This window comes from Leptidea sinapis, chromosome Z, assembly GCF_905404315.1.
Source record: "Leptidea sinapis chromosome Z, ilLepSina1.1, whole genome shotgun sequence".
NCBI lineage: Eukaryota > Metazoa > Arthropoda > Insecta > Lepidoptera > Pieridae > Leptidea > Leptidea sinapis.
In genome coordinates this window covers 33,830,889-33,857,834 of record NC_066312.1, presented here as the reverse complement: position 1 = coordinate 33,857,834, position 26,946 = coordinate 33,830,889, and the positions used below count along the sequence as shown (strand labels likewise).

The 26,946-nt window shown below is 33.8% G+C and overlaps 1 protein-coding gene across 1 annotated transcript in view; it reads left to right on the top strand.

Moving 5' to 3' along the window:
- LOC126979169 (uncharacterized) overlaps positions 1–24,523 on the top strand; it is a 71,702-nt gene extending 47,179 nt beyond the window's left edge. The window contains exons 3-6 of the mRNA XM_050828414.1: positions 5,403–5,589; positions 10,219–10,358; positions 11,466–11,685; positions 23,651–24,523. Coding sequence (XP_050684371.1) covers positions 5,403–5,589; positions 10,219–10,358; positions 11,466–11,685; positions 23,651–23,742 — 639 coding nt within the window. The 3' untranslated portion in view covers positions 23,743–24,523. The remainder of the gene's footprint in view (positions 1–5,402; positions 5,590–10,218; positions 10,359–11,465; positions 11,686–23,650) is intronic.
- Positions 24,524–26,946: the final 2,423 nt, after the last annotated feature.

The following is a 26,946-nucleotide window of genomic DNA, read 5'->3' as shown; positions in this document are numbered from 1 at the left end:
CTGTTAATAACTAGTCTGAATTTCCGCTCAAAGGAAAATTTTTGGGGAATTCCATCATGCGGCATAAATAAGGTGTATGAGCACTTTGCCAGTAGCTTTAGGTTATGCTGGCTCGCATTTCGTTCGTCCGTTCTATCCCACTATTTTTATACTGATTATGGCCATTCTGGCGGCGGTTTTTACTGCTATATGCTGAGGTAGAAGATCTTATATCACCTCTATGGCTACATTTCGGCAGGATTTATTAGCACCTCTGACGTAGACGTATGCTAAGCTTTGCAGTTTTGTAGGGAATAGTTTCACCGCTTCGTTAGATGTACTGGCACACACCACACAACCAAAATGTGATAGTGGGGCTAACCACCGATAAGTACACATGGAATCGGGAGGAAAGTCCCCAATTGATTTTTCTATCAAGGGCTATGCCCAGATATTCCTTTGCTTATGTCCAGATTCGTTTTTTGATTATCTCAAAGTGACAAGCATTATTTTGCTGTTATGACGCTAAAAAGGTGTTCACAGAGTCGTGAACGGCACTTAATTGCAATAGGTATGGCGTATCACTTACCATCAGGTGAATTTCAACGTCTTGCCCGTCTTGTTACTTATAGTAAATCAACATGTAATAGACGCTCTTAAATTTAGCTCAAGCGTTGCTTTGCTTTACCCGTTAGTAACGATATTCGGTAATCTCGTCTTTTGAAACAATCTCCTTGACTATATAACTACTGCAATTATTTCTCTCAGGATACGTACAATATTAGTAGAGAATTCCACTTGAAATTCTTTTTTTTGCTCTAGAATAAAAAATACAAGTCTATAATATAATCTTGATATTTTTTATTAGTTTGAGTGTCTACTAAATGATGTATATTTCTACTCATGCTTCGTATTACCTAAATGCAAAAATTCTCAATATGTTAGTATTGTATAGTCTAAAAGACGGTTTGAATTCAACTTCTTCTATCTTTTCTCTTTAGGCCACTTTTTATCAAGGAATATATTCTATGTTGCTATCATACCTAACAAAATAGAATTCAAATATTTTTATTTTAAATTAATGCCTCTGACCTGAGAACGGGCGCAAGAAACTCAATAAATGATGTTATCATTATTCATATATTATTACGTTATCATTATTCTTGTATTCTATTCTACTCAAATTTATAATTCAATATTTAAATAGATTGGCAGCGATCGATCCATTCCAAAAAAAATGTTAAAATCGTCATGTATGTTACAGTAACCTTTACCACTTCTTTTAACAATTCTTGAATTTTGTAATATATTCTCTGGGATCTTGACGTGTTAAAAGCATATTCAACGTCTCACAAAAGCCTTACTAAATTGACTTAGCCGAGTCGTAGGCCAATAGGTTTATGTTCGTTCCTACTGTTAACATTAAGGTTGTAACAGTTAAATTCACTTATGCGCCTATGTACATATTATATATTGAGAGGCAACAGCAAAAAATTTTATTTCTTTAAATTTTGCTCCATACAAAAATATTATTTTTTAGTATTTTTTATCTAAAGAACTGGATAAATGAGCCATCAGATATACAGATGAGATTTCCGGATAAAGCAACAGGTTACAGGTTAGAAATTCCTCGATAACAAGAATTTAACGCTTCGATGAAATGTTCCATAATTGAGTGTAGATTTACTTACCCTAGCGAGGAATTTGAAACCTAAGCCTGTTCATTGAAATAAATTGAACATCAATTTACAGCGAATCAATTAAATAGCTGCTATGAAGTTTTTATTACTAATTATACTTTTCTATCACTTGTAGCTATTATAAATTTATTTAATGCCTATATTGCTCATTTTCCGATTACTATTACTATTAATAGTAACAAAGTACACATAACAGTGTCAATTTACAATATTTATTAAAATCTTAAAATACTAAAATAATGAACAAATATTATTGAAATAAAAAATAAAAAAATGAACTGTGCGGCGCGTGATTCCCTGCTAAAAGGAGCTGACTCAGTATATTGTTGGTCAGTGCAGAAGACACCAACACAACTCTGGTTTTCAGCAGACCCTTGTGACATTTGGAGAAGACATTTGTTTTTCCTAATTTTATAATATAATGAAAATAAAAAAGCCGAAAAGCGTCACCCAAAAATTTCCACGACGGTTTTCGTTCATGCGCTATTCTCATCCAACGTATTCCGGCGATCTTGACCAGATCGTCGTTCCATCTTGTGGGAGGCCTACCAACATTGCGTCTACCGGTACGTGGTCGCCATTCGAGGACTTTACTGCCCCACCGGCACATCTGTCCGTCGAACCATATAGGCACATGTGCCCTACCCACTGCCACTTCAGTCTTGCAATCATTTGGGCTAAGTCGTTAGCTTTGGTTCTCCTACGGATCTCCTTATTTCTGGTACGATCTCGCAGATATATAATAATAAATTAATTTAATAAATATTAAATCATTTAATAATTTTTTCATCGTTTGCACAGAATGCCGACATGATTTTGGGTACCACAATGGCGGTTTTTTCTGCCGTAAAGCAGTAATGTGCAAACCACTGGTGTAAACATTATTTTGTTTCACACTGTAGGGCGCCGTAGCTAGAGGAATTAATAGGCAAACGAGACTTAATATCTTACGTCTCAAGGTGACGAGCGCACGTGTAGTGACGCTCAGAATTTTTGGATTTCTTTAGGATCTTGAGTGACACTGCATTGTAATGTACAGGGCGTATAATTGCCATCAGCTGAACATCCTGCTTGTCTGGTCCCTTATTGTCATAAAAAAAAAAATACGGAAATATTTATAATATATTAAAGGTGGCGTTAGGTACTACAGTATATAGATGAGATATTAAAAATATATTGGTAAACATTAATCGCCTTATTCATAAGAAAAAGCTTATCGATGGCATAAGCCTATATTAGTTAACACGTGTTATAAGCCTATCGAACGTTCGATAAAATTCCTTATTCATAATCGTTTGATATTTTGAGGTGCGTGTCCCTAAAAACCCGTCGCCACTATTATGTATTTAATACGGGAGGCAATTGAAACACGCAACAACTGTGGACAGATTTATTGCCTGCTTAATACTTCGCTGCGCAGCACGCACACAAAGAAACACATACTTAACACATACCTATTACAATATAAACCTATAACACTACTGGAAATACCCTCCCCTGTTCCTTCCATTCATCCTTGTCATAGTAATACATCTTATGGAAGGACTTCCTCTTTTTCACATGTCCAAACAAGCTGTGGAATAAGGTTCCTTGTGCGGTGTTTCCAGGACGATATGGACTGCCATATCGTGGGTTGTATCAAAAAAACGCGTAAATTTTCTAAAGGGTTGGCATCGCTCCTGTGATTCCTCTTGTTAAGCAGTTGAAAGGGGGCGGCGGTGATCACTTAACAACAGGTGACGTTTACGCGCATTCATAATAATGTATATTTTATCTGAATATCACCGCCACGAAAGAAAAAATAATGAAAGCTACTATCACTTTATTACATCAAGTTATTATTATTTAACAAATACAAAACGGCTACCTTTTACAGTTTTATATTTATCTTAGGCCCCACGAAAGTTATATTGCCTGCGGCTAAATAATCAGGATAAAAAATATTTCGACAAAGGAAAATAAGTATTGTAAAAAGCTAACGACGTATATTTTTGTAATCATTTCATAAGAAAATTGTTTAACAAATTCATTTCGTCTGAAACAAAAGTGGAACACACACATCCATAGAGTTATTCATCCGTCACTACGTAACAATAATTTTCCTCCAATTTGTACTTTGAATAGAATTTTTTATTACATCCTTTGCGAGCCTTTTCAGCGAGGGACAAATGGAGTTTTGTCGAAACTCACTTATGGCGATAACTAGAATTTAGTCCAAGCTTTTTGTTATCGCTTTTATATCAAGTGAGTGAATTGATATAATTGTAAACTACAATATTTCAAAAAGTATTTTAAAGTATTTAGAATTCTATTTGAAATGCTGTTAGTATTCTTGTTACACTTCCCCGTAACGATAGTTTTTATGTAATTTAATCATAGTATTGTAAATATTTTATTAGTTGATATTTTATTACTTATTATCCTATTCCGGACTAAGAGTAATCCAAAAAATCAAACAACAGAAAAATTGGCAGTCTCTTTTGAATGGGTGGTAGTTTTTGACGTTCAATAAGTGATTTTAAATCCTATTTTGAAATAGCATGTTATATAATATTTAAATAGCATGTTTTATTGTTCACCAGCTCTGATACTTATACGCGCAAATATCGAAGGTACGGTAAAATATATTTTATAAAGTATTTCTGTTTTATCGATATTGAGTATTTTGTATAGTTATATAATATCAAACACATTGCAGCGCTTGTTTTTAAAGAAAGAAAGGTACTGTGTATAAGACATGTTCTTGTCTCACGCACTCTTTGTTTGTACGTTAGTATATTGTGACTCTACGGAAATATTGCTGTTTCTAATAATTGTACTACACGACCATAATATCTCTGGACCTCGCCGAAACGCGTGAACCTCCCTCCCGTTCCCCTTTCACTCCCTCTCGCGCTCGTCCTGTTGTATCAGTACAGTTTTTAGTTTCATTACCGTTAGGTACATGTCGTGATATTTTCGTGATATACTTTTATTGTTAATAGTTCTGTAGTGTCTGTTGTTTAGTGTCGCTATAATAATACTGACAGAAAAATAAATACTTTTTGAAGTGAAAACTTCTTTCAGCGCGGTTCGCATATTTTTAGGTGAGATAAAATCTCTGGACTCGCGACACCGTTACGAGACGCAGCTTTAGTGTGTGCATATATATATGTACATATAGCACAGCGCGAAACGTCTAGATAAATAAAATGTAGCAATATTATTATTATATAATAATCAAATCAATATTTTTAATTTCCTCTTTTAGCTACCATGAACCCATAGTTTATATTTTAGATTGTAACAATTTTTATGATAATGATGATGATACAAGAGTTGTCGAAAATGTTAACAATGATTCATAAAGGAATTGAATTTATAAAATAGGGTACGTGAATTAATAAAATAATATTAATTAATTAATAAACCCTAGTCTAAAATTATAATAAATTAATTAATTAACAAACCCTAATCTAAATTTATAATAAGTTTTCACTGATTATAACATCTGTCTATCTTTAATAATATCTGATAATCTAATAGATTTTTCATCATTCTAATAACAATCAGCATCACAACACAACACAACACCTTTACATCAATCTATAATACTGAACTAGTAAATCTTTGGTTATTTATTAATAATAATATCATAGTGATGCTTGTTCTGCACACCGTAACAAAGCGACGATGTGAAGTCAGGTCCAATGATAATGTAACTGATCAAAATGTTTGTTTCAGCCGTCAACTCGGACTTTCAACTCGTCAGCAGGGGGCATGCCCCGCGGCTCATGCGACGGCAACAAATGCTCAATCTACATAGAACTGCCGAAGAGATACAACACAAGAATATCTTTCACTTGCGAGGTCTCTACTGAGGGCCCAAGGTTCGCCGTCGTCAATCAAACAAAGCATCTGACAGTAGCTGGTATGTTTTTTGACACAAATCTAATATTATATAAAATTCTCTTTTTTATTATATAATTTGCTCCGAAACGGCCGAACCGATTTTTATGAAATTTAGTGTTCGAACATCTATTTTTCATGCCTATAAATGATAAGGTTCACCCACCACTAAATGATTTTTTTTACTTTTTGAGAATTTTTTTATTTTTTTCATTATAATTTAGCATTGAAAAATAGATAAAGCTTCAAATTTTCACTTTTCTACGATCGACGTTTTTCCGCAGTAGGGTGGCAAGATGGCAATCGAATACAATAATTGTAGTTCGATAAATTTTATGTACGATATATTTGGTAGGTCTGAGAATAGGTCGTCATCTATTTATATACCCCAAAATATTTAATTATTGATTTTTTTATTACTTTAACTGGCAATACGACGTCAACTGGGTCAGCCAGTAATATAAAAGTATATGTCTCTTGTAAAAGAAAAGCATGACAATAGATCGATGTACTATGTCACTTTGATTTAGTGCGGGTGTGTGATTTGTATTAATAAATAGAGAAATTGATGAGCCGAGCACTTAATCTATTCAAGTACATCGCACCCTTAATTACTGCACAGTTAGCGCATCCAGTCCCGATATGGGACCCACCATCATACAGCATGAAGCAGTCATCGAAACTATACCATCAACGTTTTCCGGTGATCTTGACCAGATCGTCAGTCCATCTTATGGGGGACCTACCAACACTGCATCTTCCGGTACGTGGTCGCCATTGAATGACTTTACTACCTCACCGGCCATATATCCGTCGAACTATGTGCCCTGCCCACTGCAACTTCAGTATCGCAATCATTTGGGCTATGTCAGTGAGTTTGGTTCCCCTAGGGATCTCTTCATTTCTGATTCGATCTGGCAGGGAAACTGCGAGCATAGCCCTCTACATTGCCCTCTGAGCGACCATGGGCTTTCTTATCAGGTCCATAGTTAGCGACCACGTCTGCGTACCATAAGCCATCCACTGGCAACACACACTGGTTAAAAACCATCGTATTCAGACAATGTGGTATTTGGAACAAGAAGATTTACGGAGCTTCCCAAACGCTTCCCATCCGAGTTGGATTCTACGAGTGACCTCTTTCTCGAAATATTTTTTGGACCTGCCTAACTGAATTCTTTGTCCGAGGTAGACGTACTCGTCGACAATTTTGAGAGTACGTTCCGTGTGTGCGCTTATTTCACTGAGCCAACCGTTCGAGTGACGTAATGTTGATAAATTTTGAAATGTCTTGCTCTCAGGTTATGGCTCCATCTTCCAACGTGCTCAACCCCAATATTTGGATATTAGCAAATTAACTTGAGATGTCGCTCTTTCAAATCTTAATAATTGATTTTTTTTAAAGTGTCATTTCTGGGACTAATTACAAAAAGTAATATTGTAAATTCAAATTATGATCAATGCGGGACTCGAACACGCGACCTCTCGCGTTCTGTGTGAGCGCTCTTCCAATGAGCCAACAGTTCGAGTGATGTAATGTTCATAAATCTTGATGTGATTGTGTAACTCTCAGGTTGTGGCTTCATCTACAGGATTTACTTTACACCTGCTCAACCCCAATATGTGCATATTAGGAAATTTACTTGAGATGTCGCTCTTTGAAATCTAAACAGTTTGTTTTTTTTTTTAAGTGACAACAACCCTTACTTTATAAATTTTGTTTACAAATTTAATTAGTGTAATTAATCCCAGAAGTGAGGGTTATCACTTAAAAAAATAACAAATTGTTTACTTATTCTTTAAACAGTGATTCCTAAATAGAAATTTTTACTAATTGAGAATCAGGTTGGAAACCGTAGAATTTCGAATTCGAATTTGAAATCGAAAAAGTTCAAATCCCGGTAGGTACAAACAATGATAGTAAAATGAATGTGTTTGTTTCCGAGTCATGGCTATTTATAAGTATTTATATATCTTTAAGTATGCATACTATATTAATAATAATCGATGTCTTGTACTCATAGAGCAGGCTATATCTGATTTGGGACAAGATAATTTGTGTAAAAGTATGTCAATATTATTTCAATTTATTTGGAAACTAACAAATTCGGTAAGAGTAAAAAGGCATAAAAGGCATATATTTTCTCAAAATTGATTCCTGTAGAATTCTTTTTGATGTCATTTCTAATAACTACTAGATACTACTACCGCTTCGGAAACAAATGGCGCTCTGAGACAGAAGAAGCGGTGCAAGAAAATCTCCCAGCATTCTGTTTTTTGCGCTCTTTTCAATAAAAATATACAATACTGTACAGTCATTTGTATTGCTATAAAATAATCATAATCTAGTCCCAGGCTGTCTGATGATTTAGATATTCAGCAGTGGAGTAATAGGATTTACGACAGAGCCATTTTTTTTATAAAACATTTAAATTTATTTATAGATAATGCCTGAACACTGACTGGGACTTTATTATAGGAGTGTATACATTTACCCTTAAAGCTTATGTATCTTATGAAGTAAGGTTATAAGCCTGATTTTTTTTTTAGTTTATATATGCTAAAGCTGTTAATTTTAAAATTATGAGACATGAAATACAAATGCATCATCAGTTAGTTTTATGACAAAACTTAGAATATCAAACAGCGTAAGCAATTCGATTAATTTGCTATAACTAATTGGTCATTACGTAAGCTTTAGTAGCAGTATAATTATGATAATCTTAGATTATCTGTATATATTAAGGCCGCGAATTAATAACATGTTGATTACATAAAGCCGGTTCTCGTGTTCTTTCTGAAAACGTCATATTTCCTGGCGAATGCGCTCCCATTTCATTTTTTTCCACTATCCAAGCTTTCCATTCACTGAACCTCAACTTCATTCATTCATTTTCAATGTGTATCTTGAAGCAATGACTGAATATAATTTACAAAATGTCCGACACTTCACACTACGCTGGGAAAAATGTAATGCTTGGACAAGACTTCACGAGTGAATGAACTATTCTCTATGTATGATTTAGATATTTTTATTCATATGCTAATGAGGCATTTACATTATTAGTATTGTGTTATTACCAGTTAGAAACTGTAGTCTCGTAATTGTTGAGAAGTACATCTCCCTTGGAAAAATAATACAGTTAGGCAGGTCGAATTTTGCAAGAGTCGAATTATCTTGTATGGGCAGCGTTCTGGGAATCTTCTCATCCCAAATCCCACAGTGTCTCAAGACGAAGATTTTTAGCCAGTGTGTGTTGCCATTTATGACATACGGAATGCAGACGTGGTCGCTACCTATGGGCATTATGAGGAAGCTCATGGTCGCTCAGAGGGCAATGGAGAGGGCTATGCTCGGAGTTTCCCTGCGTGATCGGATCAGAAATGAGGACATTCGTAGAAGAACCAAAGTGACCGAAAAAGCTCGGATGAAAAAAAACAGAAGTGGCATTGGGCAGTTAGAGTTGCGAAGTCCTCGAATGGCGACCACTTACTAGAAAACCCAGTGTTGGTAGGCTAGGGCAGTGCAGGACCGATCGTTTTAGAAATAATTGGGGAAGGCCTTTTAGCAGCAGTGTACGTCTTTCAGCTGAATTAAGAAAGAAAAAAAAACACCACCAAAAGAACCACCAATTACTAACTTTATTTTATTACTTCTTTAGGTGCCATGATCATTTTAATTCTGTGTTGGTAAAGATAGAGATTGAGCTACGGGAGACCAAAAGTTTCACTCATATTGCGTAGCATTTAGATTTTTTTTAATCAATGTATTTTGTTAACACCGTTATTTTACTTTTGATGAATCATAATAGCTATTTCTTATTAAATTTGTAGTTATATCGCTTTATTTACAACATTTTACATTATATTTTATGCAATATATGTGAAGTGATGCACAGAAATTACTCAAACTTACATGTGCAATTAAAAGAAAAAAAAAAAGTGATTAATCTTTAAAAATAAGCAGGTAGGTCGGTAGCGGGAGACCTCGTAGAACATTCGTTGACCAAATTGGGAACGTTTTGAGAAAAGGAAAGGTCCGAAGCACCAGAAACCGGCGAGCATGTATAAAAAGAGTAATGAATGTATAGGAAGCACGTGTGGTTTGTGAGTATAGAAGTAAGTGGCATTCTATTGTCTCTGCCTACCCCGACGGGAACAAGGCCTGAGTATATGTGTGTATGTGTGTGTGTCTAAAAAAACCTCAAAAGATTAGCGAGTGCAGTAGATGTCACAATTCACATATTATAATGTTGTTGTATTTTTATCGTGAGTGTTTCACAATAAGACACATTTAAAGTTTTAAAACACGTGTAACTCTAACTGTGTTTTACATTTGGTTTCTGCGTAAACGTTACATATTTATTGACTGCACTCCCCCTGTAAACGTGCTCTGGAAATGTCATGAAACGTCGGGTTAAATAAAAAAATAATAAAAATTTAATTTTTAAGTGAGTAACCTATTGTATACATAGTTACATTTAGACGGGTTTAAATCTTTTTTAAAGAAACGAAGAACCCCGAAAATGAGCTCTGAAAAGGTCACGAAACGTTAAGTTAGCCGAAATAATAATTAAAATGTAAATTTTACGCAAAAACAAATGTAAGACATAATCTTATTTAAAAGACTATAAGAATTTCTTGTTAATAGTGACGCTGAAAGAAGACCCAATCATAACGGGGCTACCAGGAAGTGTGCAGTTCGGAGAAGACGTGCTTCTCAACTGCACAACCGGTTCAGCAATGCCTCCTGCCAATATCATCTGGATGATTGACGGCCGCCCTGAAAAGGTAATGTTTATTTTATTCTTAGACAATTTATGCTTCGAGATAAAGTCTCTTGCTGCTAGAAAACCGATGAAAACCGGCCAGGTTTATTACTTTCGTGTGCGTGACAATCTACGTCTTACACTTGCGTTTTTATGTCTCTTTGTGTTAATATACGTGTATTGTTCAAAATAGAGGTTAACTATCAACCTCAATTTTTGACGTGTTTACAGCTGCCATAGTCTATCTAGACTATAATCTAAGACTTTCTTTGGTTGGAAATACCAAAATCACACTTTAGAATTCAATAGTAATATCGTTTATTAATGCGGTAAATTTAATCTCCGTGAAAACCTGAAAAGAATTCAGAAACGTGTTAAACAAATAAAGAAAGAAATGTAAACTTAATGCCTGTATTTATTATACAAGCGTGTTAATAATTAAATAATTCATTTATTTAAAAGTAACATGGTTTACATAGGTGAATGAGAGGAAGTGGCAAAAACACTTCTAAATAAATATTAACAGTTTCAGAATTTTATACATTTTTTCAATTTATGACAGTTATCAAACGGACAAACAGGCTAAAATTCTAATCAGTATTTTTTTCCGATTCGGTATTAATTGAAGAATACACAGTATTCTTTAAAAAAATATTCCATATACTGCTTTTTCTTTGTTACAATGTAACATTAGATATAAAAATATGTCGTGAAATGGCACCGAGAATATTTAACAAGATACCAACACATATCGCAGAACTGAGGATGACGTGTTGTAAAAAGAAACAATTTAATCTCCTACTGACAAAATTAAACTATTCTTTAAAAAAATCTTCTTTTTAAATAGTTAACTCAATTGACATTCTAAGCTATCATTTACTTAATTCAACTACATACTAACTAATACTTTTTTATCCAATTTCAATTATTTAGAAACCAATTTAATGACATTGTACGCATTTATATTTATTTAACAACTTGTTACTATTAAATTCAAATTATTTGCAACAGCATGCGAATGAAATGGAGAACTTTTATTTTGATTTGCAACATCTTATGTATACTGTGACTTCAAATAAATGATGAACAATAAATGAAATGGTAAGATTAATTTTTCTATTTTCTACAGACTGAACAATGGATGAATGACCACACCCAAGTGTCAGGCGCCGACAATTACGGCCTACGTTCCAGCTGGAGAGCGCTGCAGTTTAAGGTGACAGTGGCCCGAGGCCTCATCGGCCTTAGCTGCGAGGCCACCCAACCAACAAGGCCACCATTCACCAGGTCTACGAATGTGACACTTGTCGTCGCCAGATCCCCACACTTGTCTATGTTCACTGCTTCAGGTGAGTCATGAGCACAGTACAAGTAAAAGAACAGTAGCAAAACTCAGCGGTCTCCTTGAAATTTATACCTACTTCTAGCGGAGCGCTAGGGTTGGTACATACAAAAAGATTGATGAAGCGGACGGCACTGTGCTGCTAATTTAACTCGGACAGCGACCAGTCTCGCCGGCGTACTCAATAGTTTTGTCTTCCCAAGATTGCTTAGCGGTCGTGTAAATCGTGTAGTCGTGTGGTAAAATAAAAATAGTATCAGTGTTAAGTACTTTTCTATTACTGTATTATATCATTAGTTAAAGATTATATACCTGTGATTCCTCTGGTGTTGCAAGAGATTGCGGGCGGCGGTGATCACTTACCAACAGATGACCCGTACGCTAGTTTGAAAAAAATATACGGCGGGACTGTTTTACAATGTAGAAGTAAAGTAGCAAATTGTAACAGACTGGATAAATGAATGGTCATATTAAGGTTCCGAGTGACACAGATTGCGTTTCACGATTAATCCATCGCTATTTTTATTTAATAGATAACTTATAGGCAGGTCGTGTTGGCAACCTCGCATTCAATAGTTTCGTTTCACGAAACAAATATAGTTAAAAAAATACTGTTTCAAGTGCGAAATAATGAAACGGCAGCTTTATAATTTAGAATACAAATTTCTCTTTAATTCTAATTTCTATTGGTTAAATATCTCTAAATAGTATTTCTATAAATATTTTGACAGTCAAATCAATAATCACAAATTGTTTTACACGATCGTGTATCAAAATTTGGAAATGTTAAATAATCATATTCCGTCATAAGCCTTTCAAAAAGTTGTGACATATATATATACCTTATATATAAATATGCGCTTACATAAGTTACAACATATCCGGTACATTAGTATTCTATTTCCTATTAGATCCATCCATCTATTATATTATAATTAGACTTAGGGGCTTTTTCACAATTTCCAAATAAAGTTTCGAATAGGCTACTTGCTACTTATTTATCGAATAAAGACACGATTTGCGTTTCAGATGTTATGTAGCAGGAAAGGGCCTTTATGGATCTACTCCATCCTGTCACATCATAGTTATCTGCTGGATACTTCCTTGCAGAGTGAGAAGTATTTGACAAAATAATGTCAATTTATATAATGTTAGTGGAGCCCATAAGCTAAATAGAGATTTACTCCAGCGTCGTGGATAGGTTGCCGTAGCACATTGGATTTCGAGGTTGATATGCTAAACAGATAAAAAGTTTACCCTTTCACTGGTAGGAGGGTGTACAACAATGTTATAAAAAACAGTCACAAAGAAATACTCAAGCGCTTCAGATATTAATAGAGTAGGTATGTGTCCCACGGAATGATATTATCGATAACGGAATAATATTAATCTGCCGGTTTGCATAGGCGGTTACCATACGAAGGGGTAAAAAGTTGGAACAAAAATCTTATATCGCGCGGCATGATTATAGATCAAAATACTGATTTAAAAGACTGACGATTTGGACGTGACCAAAAATTACAAAAAGATTTTTGAAAATGCAAACATAATCGAGATTATGAATTACTCAAGCACGTCAGATTATTATACAGACCTTTTTTTATATAAGAGGGGGCGAACGGGCAAGAGCGTCATGGGATAGGGAGAGGTGAGACAACCGCCCATGGATATCCGCAACAACAGGTGTCAAGATTAAGGCGTTTCCGGCCTTTAAGATGGGAGTATGCTTTTTTCTTGAAGGTCCCTAAGTCGTATCTGTTCGGTAAGATCGCAGCTGGTAATTGATTCTACAAAGTGGCTGTTCGAGGTAAGAAATTTCTTGCAAAACACGCGGTACCTTGTCATCCTGATCTATAATCTGACTGTTCTGGGAGGAATTCCCATTTCGATTTCCTTATGCAACGCTCAATTTGTTAGATGCATATAATTAACTTACCTTACCTCAATGTAACGGTCTCGAGTTGTTTTAACGATCCATTTGTTTACTAATCTGATCGGCTGCTCTAGACGTTCGACCCTATACAGGGTATAGTGGATGTACTTCACGAGGTGCAAGTTTTCCCCTCTTATGATATTCTACTTATTTATTACTCGAATAAAATCCAAAGTCCCTGCTTCGGCTCCTCTACTATAATGTTTGGTACATGGTTTGTTTATGTAACGATTTATGGACAATTATTATGAAAGGCTCATAACAATTTTTGATTAGTTGAAAATTTCAAATTTTGTTACACGAAAGTGGAATACTTATGTGATGATTGATTTTATTGCGAAAATAGTGGAAGAAGTGCTATATGTACAATACTGTAAAATATAAAAAAAAAATGAATAGCCATTAAGCTTGTGTTACGTTATTTTGAATAAGAAACAGTTTTTTTAATTTTTTCATATTTTTCAAATTAAACTATTTAGTGTGAGGTTGCCAGACCGATCTGCCAGATAACTTATCTAGTAATTAAATATAGCGGTGATGTGATTGTGAAACCAATCTGTTTTATCTGGTTCCCAAGTGGCAAGATTATCAAAAAAATTGAACTTAACGATTCAAATAAATAAACATCCATCCTCTTTGAAGAAATGAATATTTGATACTAATTTGCACAGGCGCTCTATTTTGAGCATTAATAACGCGGCTACGTGCGTAGAGGGTGTGCTACATAGCGTAGCAAAATGACATTGTATCGAAATTACACAAATTGAAACGTGATTTATCAGAACTATGTTTATGGTTATTTGTGTCTAGTAAAGAAATCTATTACCAACGTATAGGTAAAAGACACACTTAAATTTCCTTAATTTCTCATGTGAAGTGGAAGATCATATTAGGTGACTGTCACCTATTATCATTTGCCAGCAGATGAAGAACAATCCACTAGAAAAAGAAAGAAATAAATTTATAAAAGTCAAAGAAAATAATAAAGTTGTATACATATAAATTTTAACAAAAAACAAACTAATAGAATATCTTGATTCTCGAACCGGGGTCTTCTACTTTCCGGTTCGCCCAGCTATTATAGTCTGATATATAGTGGCGAAATTTACCATTGTATTCTAATATTATTGTAGCAGTTTCTCATTAAAACACGGATAAAACATTTTTTTTAAATTGAAACCTTGCTAGATCGATTTCTCGCCCCCGAAACTTGCGGTATACTAGGAGCCGTTTCCGAGATTCAAATTGTGTATATATATATATATATATATATATATATATGTATATATACAAGAATTGCTCGTTTAAAGATATAAGATTTAGCATTCGCCAGTTAAATTAGCAAACTAACAGCCATTTACATCGACTATCTGAACTCTTTCGCTTAAATATGATTTTAACAGATTTAGGGCTCTATTTTTCACTCCATAATGCTTTAGTTTTAGGAGTAAAGTTTCATGGTGGACGCAGTCAAATGCTTTTGACAAATCACAAAAAATGCCCAATGCATCCTGTGACTCTTCCCAGGCGTCAAACTAGTAATTTGTTTCTTATCTAAATATTATGAGAATTAATTCGACACATGTTTCACCTGTACACGTGGCATTCTCAGGATGTTGATGTTGACTCGCTGAGAGAGGTTATCTATATAAAGTTATATATTTTCTTATAATCTTGAAGCAATACGCTGTTGTGAAGTAGCCCGTCCTAGTGGGGATTAAAAATTCCGCGTGACAGACGTGGTTACGTACCACTTTACTAGTGAATAATAAAGAAGTGTTATAGTTCCATCTTTTTACGCGGGAGATCTGGTCTCGCTTTGCGCACTGCTTCAGTAGTGGTTTCAATTTACCACCCTATTCTTTTTTAAGTTATCAGTTAAGAAATGACCAGAGTCCTAAGTCATCTTTTGAAATACGCGACATGGTTCTAGGTGCTATCTTCATCTCCCGAGATAAAATGTTTTGCTTGTGGACAGCATTTCTTCGAATTCTTTCCCTTACTGCTTGGACCACCGTCTTCGTACGTACGCTACGTGGACGGCCAGATCGTTTTCTATCACAACTTGAGATACTCTCATTGTACCTATTAAAAGTCCGGTTCACAAATTTTACTTTACAAACATTTTACTAATAACAAGCGTATGGAGAGTTTTAAAAATGGCATTCAGCTCCATACCTACTTTGTGTAATGCAATCACAGCGATTGGGTTCTCTTTATCACCCCACTCCATTTTAATATCGCAAAATATTAAACAATGTATTGGCGCCAAAATGTTAACAAAAACCTTAATGAACAATCATATGGAAATGACAGATTCCAAATTCAAATGTAATATATTGTTTATTTTTAAATCTAACAGTATTTATGGTTAGACTAAGTATGTATGAAGGATGGGAAATATAATGCCGCAGTTTCTCCTCACATCAAATATTTTAAACCAGCTCTTTATTCTTGGTTTTGAACTAAAATACGTCATTAAATGTACGCCAAAGTCAATATCTTACAAAACATCCATCCTGTTGACAGCAGCCGTGGACAACACGGTTCATCTAGCTGTACTGATTAAAATTAAAATAAATTATCAAGAAAAATATAAAAAGATATCACCCTTTTGATTTTTTAATAGAACCATTAATTTGCATTTATAAATGGTAATTGGTTACTTTAAATAAACTATTTCTTAATGAATTAAATGGCGTATGTAAGGTACAATTTACAGAAAATGTATTAAATTTCACAAGGTTATATTATGTAAAATTTAAAGGAAAATTGTCTGACAGAGAAAAACCGTATATAATTAGATGTCATTCGCAGCATGGCTTCTGGCTTGCAGGGTTGGCAGCGGTTCAAGCAAACCTCCCGATACGTTTACAATATAAAATCGAGTATTAAATATTTAATAATCCAACATACTCGTTAATTATAAAGTACTAAACAAACCACTGGTGTAAATTTATGTTGTTCTGGTACTTTAGTACGAATATTTGGAAGCTGTTGTTAAAACTTTTGGGAAATGTTGACGACGGTTGCAACACAAATCACAAAACGGATTTTCTCATTTTATAGAAGTTAAATTTTTGACAATTTGACTATTTATGTTTTATGTCGCGGAATACAAAAACTAGTGCTTTATTGGCCCATTGTAAAAAATCGGATCTGATAACAACCGCGTGTTTTGCAAGAAGTTTCTTGTCTCACACAGCCACTTTATGGAATCATACCAGCTGCTGTTTTCTTATTATACTCCCACTTTAAAGGCCAGCAACGCATCTCTTGGCACCTGTTGTTCCAGATGTCCATGGGCGGTTGTCTGACCACGTGAGCCTACTGCCCGTTTGCCCCCTCTTTAATTTTTTTTTATTACTCATTTCTGTGGTGTAATTAAAAGAATAATGACGAGATTATCTCTTAAAATAATTTATTTTGTAGTGTAGTTCAACTCTTCAGTTTGACAGTTTTACTTGATTCAGCAATGTACCTAACCACATTTTTTGATTCATATGTACATACATTTGACGTTCTTACTCAAAAGACATTGTGTGCAAGCCTGCATACATCTCTCAAACATCGCAGCATGGCTTCTAGCTTGCAGGGTTGGCAGCGGTTCAAGTAAACCTCCCGATACGTTTACAATATAAAATCGAGTATTAAATATTTAATAATCCAACATACTCGTTAATTATAAAGTACTAAACAAACCACTGGTGTAAATTTATGTTGTTCTGGTACTTTTACATTTGACGTTCTTACTCAAAAGACATTGTGTGCAAGCCTGCATACATCTCTCAAAACATTCAAAGGTTTTGTGTGAAGATGCTAATCTCGTACTGCTCTCAAAGGGGCTTCGTAGACAGTTCAAGCCCGTAAACACAAAAATAAATTATTCTAAAAAATCCAGGTTTAGTTAGAAATAAAATAGATAATGTCAAAATATATCTAATATATAAAATTCTCGTATGGTGTTAAACTTTGAACTCCTCCGAAACGGCTTGACCGATTCTCATGAAATTTTGAGTGCATATTGGGTAGGTCTGAGAATCGGACAATATCTATTTTTCATGACCCTAAATGTTAAGGGTGGTCCACACGATTTTTTTTTAATTTTTTTGACATTTTTTTTTAAATTTGTTTGATTATGTATATAAGTCAGCATTAAAAATACATACAACTTCAAATTTTCACTCATCTACGATCAACAGTTACTTTTGTATCGTGATTTTAATATCGGCAAAACAACGTTTGCTGGGTCAGCTAATAATAATATTATATAAATATATAAAATGCCGTGTCTTTTTTTAACGTTTATTTCTAAGTTTGTTTTTTTACAACTACAAGAGACTGTAGAATTGAGTTCTTTATTATATAGTTTTAAATTTCAACCCGATACCTTCACGCTATCCCATGAAATGAGTAAGTACGATTTGGATTTACACAAAAAAGCTTCCGTGAAAAGGAAGGTAGCCTTTGACGTACAACTAACAATAATTATACTCACAATTACGTTCAAAAATTATCTGACCCAAAACTCTGCCTACGCGTCTATTAAGCAGAGTTTTTGTTAAGTTGTGTTTTGACCGCGCTTTGAATACAACGCCACGGAATGATAAAGTTTTTAATGAATAAAATAATAACAATAAATTAAATTTTCAAAATTGTGTCACTAACTTAAACTTTTAAAATCAAAATGTTCTTGCCGTTCGCGTCCGTCTCGCGCGTGACTTACAGCCGTACGAGATAAAAATCGTAACTATCGTTGACTTTTCTGTCCCAAAAATACTTATCGACGGTAACTCACCTTATCCGGACATGCTATCTGTCAATGGTACGACGTATGCGTACCAGCGATGTAAAGTTTGTATGGAAATTGCAATTCATGCGTCCAATATAAGGCGATAAGAATGACTTATCGGGTATAATGGGACAGCTTCAGATTACTGACAGCTAATAACTGACAGTAGAAAGTTGTGATTTATCTCTATCTGTAGATGGTATATTGGGAACGGCCGTTAGTGTTACTGCTTCTAATGAGCGTATACAATAAACTTTGAACATTACTTCCATGAAATAAAGTGTTAATTTTAATAATTGTTTTAATGTTATCTGTTGTTAATGTATACACAACGCCGCTCGGACGACGTTTTTATAGGAAATTGGGAGTCTATCTATTTCTAGAACGTCAATGGTACCATGGTATTATAATTGTAGACTTAGATACTTTTGTTAAAAGTGTAGACTTAGATACTTTTGTAAAACCATTTAATTTAAATTTCTACGGAAACTTAGATTTTTATAAACAGTTCTCTAATATTCAGTCGTAATTAAATGAACAAAGATTCTCATCAGCTTTTCTCTGAAACATATAGTTGAAGAAATTTAAAGCTGATTTATCATCATTTAAAGCGGAAAGTTTTATCCAAACAACAAGTTTACATGATAGAAATGACATAAGTTATTTGCCAACTTGTACGAACATTTCATTTGAATGTTTAATCCCCAAGTTTCTAGCTCATCGCTTTGAATAATAATATAATTTACTTAAAAGCTCGAAGTATGTGTGAGTGAGTTCTGAATATGGAAAATGTGATGAAAGTATTGTCGTTTAATTATCATAGGTCATTAATTAATAATAAGATTACTGGCAGCGTGCCGCGTTGGATAGCTAGGCTGATCCGTTGACCGTACGTACTATCAGCGCTTGGGTTTCCAGTAGCTCTATTTAGGCGCGAAGATAGTACTTTATACATTCTCCGAGCCTATGAGCCCCACGAGCCAAGTGCTTCGACACCAAACGGCACAAAGATATAAGTCTCACTGAGACCCACATATTTGCGACGCTTGCTGTCTTCGGCAGTCGAAGCAGCAGCCCCAGCACCAACTGATGTAACTTATTTTAACTGTTTGATTTCTATTTGTTTGAATCTTGTCTTATAAATATTTTGTTAACAAAATGTTATAGTACCAAATTAAATCTACTTAATTTTTATTTATTTACATCAAATAAACAATTATGAATGTTAAAACTTATAATGAGTTATATACACTTTACCGAAGTGGCAAAAAACTTATTACAACTCCTTGAAATGAACACTAATTACAGCTTCATAGTTTTACAACTTATGTAAAGTGATGCAACTGAAATACTCAAACGTTATCTCTCAAGAGTCAATAAAAAAAATAAGTTGATTAAAAAACATAGAAGGTAGCTTTGTAGCTAAACAGTGAATGTTAAATTTTCAGGATTCTGTAACCGAAGGGTAACCAACTATATTTTAATTACTAAGACTCCGCTGCCCAGTCTGACAGTTAATAGGGTAAGCGTGGGACACGAGCTCGACTTCATCAACTGCAATATAATCGTTGTAATATTACGTAACCGGTCTGTTAACAGCTAACAGTTGTTTAAACAAGCCACGTTTTTTTTCGTGTTCTTCATGTATTTTTATCCAACGGTTTGCTAACTCAGCGTTTTTGACTGAATTAGTTACAAATGACCGAATCGTGAAAACATTACTGTGTAAATATGAGTGTCATATATAGTGATATTCAGTTATAATTGCTTTAAACTAAATGACATCCTGCAAAATGTAATGCTCGTTTCGTCAAAGCTATGTCCATAGCGTGTTTTTTTTAATTCAGCAACTTTTTTTCTGTCAATGTAATTGACATTGTTATTACTTACATAGAAACTAGTAAGCAAACATTGCATGCTTAGATTAAAAATTGGTCTCCTCTGCGCTCCAACTAGATACCGCACTACCTAAGAACAATAGCTTTTTTACAGCGGCAACTATTTGATGCTTCTGTGCGTGGCATCTTGACATTCAATAGCATATTTCAAATTTTGGAACATACGCTTCGGATTATTTTACATTGAAATTAATAAAATACAAAATACTTACTGATGAAATGTGATCCGAGTGTCTTTCTTATTTTTTGTAGTATTATTTTCACAAAGTTTTACTACGCGACCCGGCATTTTAGTTTCAGTTATTAGCAAAGTTTAACAGAACACGTGGCACGTCAACGTCACACATTGTTCGAGACTGGCTCGAGTACGTCAACTTGGACGTAGTATTAATTGCCAAACTTTTCGACTACGCCTGCAGTATCTAGTTGCAGCACACTGGAGACCAATCCTTAATCTAAGATTTCATGATAATTTTTGTCATTGCGTTGCTTTCCTTTCAAAATGGAAGATAAACAGAAGCGAACACTAAAATCATCTTATTACAATCTTCTTCAAAAATATAATTCAAAGCGTCTTGCATATTTATTTTGCAACAGACATGTCACACAATTAACCATGTCATGGAGCAAAAGAATGGTTAACATAAGTGTGCTACTTCGTTTAATCAATCGGTATAGTACCTAATAAAAGGCCGTTTAAACCTTAAACAGTCGTTCATAATTTGAACAACTGTTGGTGAACTCAGTTCTTAGAAAAAAGAAAACAAAAATAAAGTGAAATTACTTATGCCTTAATTGCATTTAATAGAAATAAATAAATATCCTTCATTCCATTCTGTATTACATCTCATTCGATGGCGCCAATGATAGAAGCAGTGTTTTCACGCTTCGTTAGGAATATCTCACCAGAAACCTTTTTTTTTTGAAAATTAGGGACGAGACGAGTAGTTGATGTTAACTGATACGCCTTGCCTATTACAATGCAATGCCACTCAAGATTCTTGAAAAACCCAAATATTCTGAGCGGCAGTACAAATGCGCTCGTCACCTTAAGACAAGATATTAAGTCTCATTTGCCCAGTAATTCGAAACGAAATTCAAAAGAATTGTTAAAAAACATTTGTGTGGTAAAGGTTACTATAACATAAATGATTTTCTTAATGATAGCACAGACTGGGAATGGAGCGAACGCCTTCAAGCCATTAAATTATAAATTGTTATTGTATTATTCTACTTAATATACTATAAATTAAGAACAGAAGGCCCGCTAAGTTTCTTGCACCCGTTATTCTCATGTCTGTGGCATACTATTTCGAATGTGTGGTAGTTTTTGATGTTCAATAAGTGATTTTTAATCCTATTTTTAATAAAAATATTTGAATTTTGAAATACCCACCAAGTCAAATATTCGTGTAGCGCTTACCGACAGACGAACAGTCGTGATGATGTAGAATCCTGCCTCGAGGACCATCTCACTCTTACTACGCAACTATTAATATACCATTCTGTAGTAAAGTTCCTTTTGATTTCTATCACAACTGTCGCGAAACGACTGTCCCGTCCCGAAAGAATGAAGTAATAATATTTTTTCATTCATTTGCTCCTTTCTTTTGTTGGCAAATCCTCAAAAGAAAACGGCAAGTCTGCAGATTGTTTCTTAGTTTTAGAATCGTAATAATGTAGAAAAACTGTCAACTTTCGCGTTCATTCATGAAGATGTCAAGTACAGCATTTAAGTGATCTCTATTTTACTTTTCCAGCAATCAAAAAAAATAATGAACTGGGCGGCATTTTTGGTTGTCGATTCAATTATTATCTATCTTTCACAAATCTTCCCGACGCTCAATAAAGATCATCATTACACCAATGTGTTATTTATTTGAAATTTGAATTAATTTTCTCAATGGATTTGTTTCTAGTCAGCCATTCTAAAAACTTTCAGTACTACCCTTGTATACTGTATACCGTAAGTGGAAAAAGTGAGACAGCTGAAATTTTGAAAGAGTCTTAGGTAGCGAGTTCTCCATTGCCAACATTGAAGATGATTGCTTGTATGGAAAGCGATAGTTTCAAATTCTTAAACTCAAACTAAACAGAAGCCTAGTATAAAAATCCGACAACAATAAGCGAAAAAATCAAAACAGTTGGATAAAAAAACAATTTCTTTCACATGAAAGGTTAATTTTAGGACAAGGAAATCGCCAAGACCCTGATTTTGAGTTTTAAACCCAGGACTTAGTAGCAGAGCTGACCTTGTTCTTATCCCACACATGATTATCACGCCCATGATCGTGCGACGGTAATATGTGGTATTAGATTCTTTAAATCTGTAAAAGGCCTCAGCTTGTGTTTCCTCTTAATCACTGTAATGCAATTATATTTAATATCAGTTTATATTAGTCTAAAGCCACCGCGCACGTCATCTCAATTCATGATCTACCGCTTTGTTTTTTGTTGCGATACAAACGTTGCAATTTTAAAATTCAAAAGATTGCATATCTGTGAAGTAAGTAAAATAAAAGTAATTCAAGTTCATTGAATCATTGACCTAGTCACCCAACTCTACAGTGCGTTCATATTTGCTTACAATTAAAAGTCTTCAATTTGACTTAATTACTGTTTTTTTGACCGATTTTGTCTATGTATTTTGTATCGTCAGCAAATTTGACAACAAGCATGTAGCTAGCTACATTTAATTCATAAATGCAGAAACCAAACTGTATATAATTATGACTTTAAACATAAAAGACAAACGATCACCTTACAGTATGTCATCACCTTGGCCCATTTTCTCTTGTAACACCAGAGGAATATGACCTTTTAAGGATTGAATCTTTTTATTTATATTTATTGTTCTCAAAAAATTAACAGATATAGCACCTATAAAGTCACCCAAAATAAACCATGTAAGGTTTTCCGTGGGAACGAGATCGTTCTTAATTACTTTTTATATTATTTACTAACGCTAATTATATTAACATACCTAATAATACACGTAACTATATTGAAAATAGTTTCTTATATTATATTCAATGCCATTTCTGTATTTATCTCAATATTTTCTAAAACGCTTACAAGCAAACCATTTAAAGTGTCTGGCAATAAATACTCCCATTTCCGCCTACCATATGCATTGTTACATGTTACACAAGGTAATATGTATTTTGAAGGTCTTTAAACGTAATCATGAAATCGAAAACTGACAACACATTGGTATGTGGTGGGCGAAAATCAAATCTTGCTGAAAATCAACGGTTGAACCTATTGTCAGTGAAGAGTACGACCTCCTTGCTATGAAAAGGTAGCATAAAAAGAATGTTTTAATTTAATTAAATATGTTTGTTCACAGGTTCAAGCCCAGCGCCGCTTCTGACTGTAATGGTAACATTATGTATCTTTGTAGATATATTTACAAAATACAGTACCATGATTGAAATGTAATCGGCTGTGTTGTACTAGGGAATGTCGGTACTGTATAAAGTTAGTTAGATCTAGGTGGAGTATAATTCCATCCATTTATATGTATCATGTTGTATTAACCATATAATTAACATACTGGTTTAAATAAAGCAAAAAGATTATTGTCTCGTTCATGTAATAAAGATGGTAGTAGTATTGATTTAGACACGCTAAACAAATCGCCTCACATCAAACAACACATTATAAAACACCCTGAGAATTTTAATAAGGAGGATGGTTTTAGACTAGCGCAAGCATGGAATCCCGTGGTCTCACTCTGCAGTCGAAATACATATAATATATACAATACTCGTATGTGTGTCGTGAATTAGGAAATCAAAGACCGAAACGAAGTAGACGCCACGTGGACAGATTGATTATACCATAACGCCCGCAAGGAATTAGCATTTCTATTACCTTCTTTTTTAGATTACTGCATCACTGTATCCATAATATTTCACTATTTATTTTCAATGTAAACCTAATTGTCTTATATAGTATGTCGCAGTTAAATTGTCAAAGCCGTGATATTATAATTTCGCTAGTTGTAAGTAAACGGTAGATTGTCAATTGACTTCATTTCTTACACTTTAACCTGGCCTTACAATTAAGCCTGGTTTTATTTACATTGTAATATCACGGGTACGACATATACATAAACAAAATACTTGGGAAAATTTCACCTTTCTTGTGTTCCTATTTCATAAATACTCTTCTGTTTTAACTAGTTCTACTCAAGGTAATTTATCCAAATTTAAACTTGTAAATTGAGGTCACTTGCTATTATCGTATTCAGAAAATCAAGTTTGAATCCAGCTCACAGCTAAATAAGATTATAGTTGCGGTTAGGAGTAACAAAGCTAAAGTTAGCGTCGACTCTTAGGACAGAGGTCGTAAACCTCTTGAGTTTTATTATACCCTAGTACAATTGCCTGAATTACTTGTACAAGAAACTACTAATTCAATTTCTAATTCTACTTTTATTCTGTCTCTTTCATAGGTTTTAAGGTTTTTATTTTAAATTCCATATCATTTAGTAAGATTGAGCCACCTATTAATAATTATTGCTAAACTAGTTATCATAATATTACATTATTGATGTCTTGATGATTATTGGAACAAGAATGTGTGTTGTGGTTTTTTATTTAATGAATTTTTTAAGAACATTTGATACCTATAAAAGTAATCTAATAGTCAAATCACTACTGGATATAAATGACAGTGAGATAAAATGGCAAAATAAACTTATACTTCAATTTGTTCGATGGCAAACTGTATCTTAATCCAAATAATCGAAAATATTTACCCTGCTGTAAACAGTTACAATGATATTGATAAAGCCTTCAGCAAATTCAATTAACATCCGTCTGTAAATAAATTCGTTTAAGTATAAACAAAACTAAATGTTATAATTAATTCAGCTGAAAAATATTATACTCACAAATTTATTGAAAGTTTTCATTCAACCAAATATAATTGTTACTCGCATAATATATTTTAGCTACAAATGTGTTTTATAGGAGATGTGAATCGCCAATTGACATTTCAAATTTAGACGCATTATAAAGCATCTACAACTGTCCTTCCAGTAATTTCATCGCATTTTATCATAATAATACCATTATTATATTTTCCTTGTCTTAAGCACAATAAAAGGAACAATATAAATATGAATTATTGGTTTTATTTGTTTATATTGTTATGGTTTTAAGCCATAATACGTCATTATGTCCTAGTAGAAATACTCGATTTAGTAGTATTTGTAGGCATTTACAATAGGAACCCAAAAAATCATACATATCTAGTATTTTGGGTAATTCAAAACAACTGTATAATAACGTTTGTGTGAGAAATATTACTTTAACATAAATGGCTTTCTAAATTATACTACACGTCGTGAATGGGTTTGATCGGGCGATCAAATCTGTTAATGAAAAAATAGTTGAAATTCATTCGCCAGTTTTTGGGTCATTTCATTCAGGTCTGAGGCATTTCTTAGAAAGTGTGGGAGTTTTTGGTGTACCTTAGTTGTTTTAACACCCTATTTTGAATAAAATTATTTGATTTTAAATATAAGTGAAATTCTGATTAATGATAGGTATAGTAGTATAAAAACTCATATTAAAATACTGCGAATATATTTAGAGTATTCTATCGTTATCCCTCGTTTAATAACGACATCATTAAACAAACGGTGAGTATCGATATTTTCACTGTTTCTTATTTTTAGAATTCAGATCAAAGGAATGTCTACTTCACTCGAGAAAGTAGCTTTTATTGTGAAACGATTTTAATATAAGTTTCAAAGCAAAATTCATTTAAGTCGCCTCATTATGCATGAATGATTCAAGATTATTGTTGAATTCACTTTCAACTGTGTGTATCAAAGCGATTTATTTAGTTGAAATAATCTCAAAGATTTATTGAGGATTCTTTTACTATTTCTTAGTAGTTATGCTTGATAAGGCAATTTAAAAGTAAAGTATGAAAAGTTGAAGACGAATTTAGCCTAGTTGTAACTAGCCATTATGCTGAAGGCCTTGGGCTCGAATCACGGTAGGTACAAGTAATTACTTGAAAGATACATATAAGTAACTATATGAGGAATATGGGTTTATGTTTCCGAAACATGAATGTTAATATGTAATTTATGTGTTCTTAAGTATATATATCGTTTTTAAAATATTTTTGTCTTGCATCCACAGCACAGGCTGCACACATCCCTAGTTTGCGGCAAGATAATATTTTGTGTATTAGTGTGCTTATTTTCTTTCATTTCAACATGAAAGCTCTTCGTTTTTATTATATATCATTTAAATCGAGACATTGCAAGTCCCAAAACTGTATGATTATAATCTTAATATATATAAATTACATGACACGTTGTTTGTCCGCGATGGACTCCTAAACTAATGAACGGATTTTAATGGGGATTACTTGATCGAGTGTCGTTTGGTCCAACTTGAGAGATAGGATAGTTTTTATTTCGATTTGGAACTCATAATTATTTTTATTTTCAATATTTGTTTTGCCTGGACATATTCTCTATGAGAGAATTTAGTGACGCAGGGTTTGACAGTTCCGCTGTGAAACAATTTCATTATAACAACAGGGAGCATTTTTTACGAAATAATTCTACATGTTTTGAAATATTATTGGCAATTTTTTTTTATTATCTACAGAACA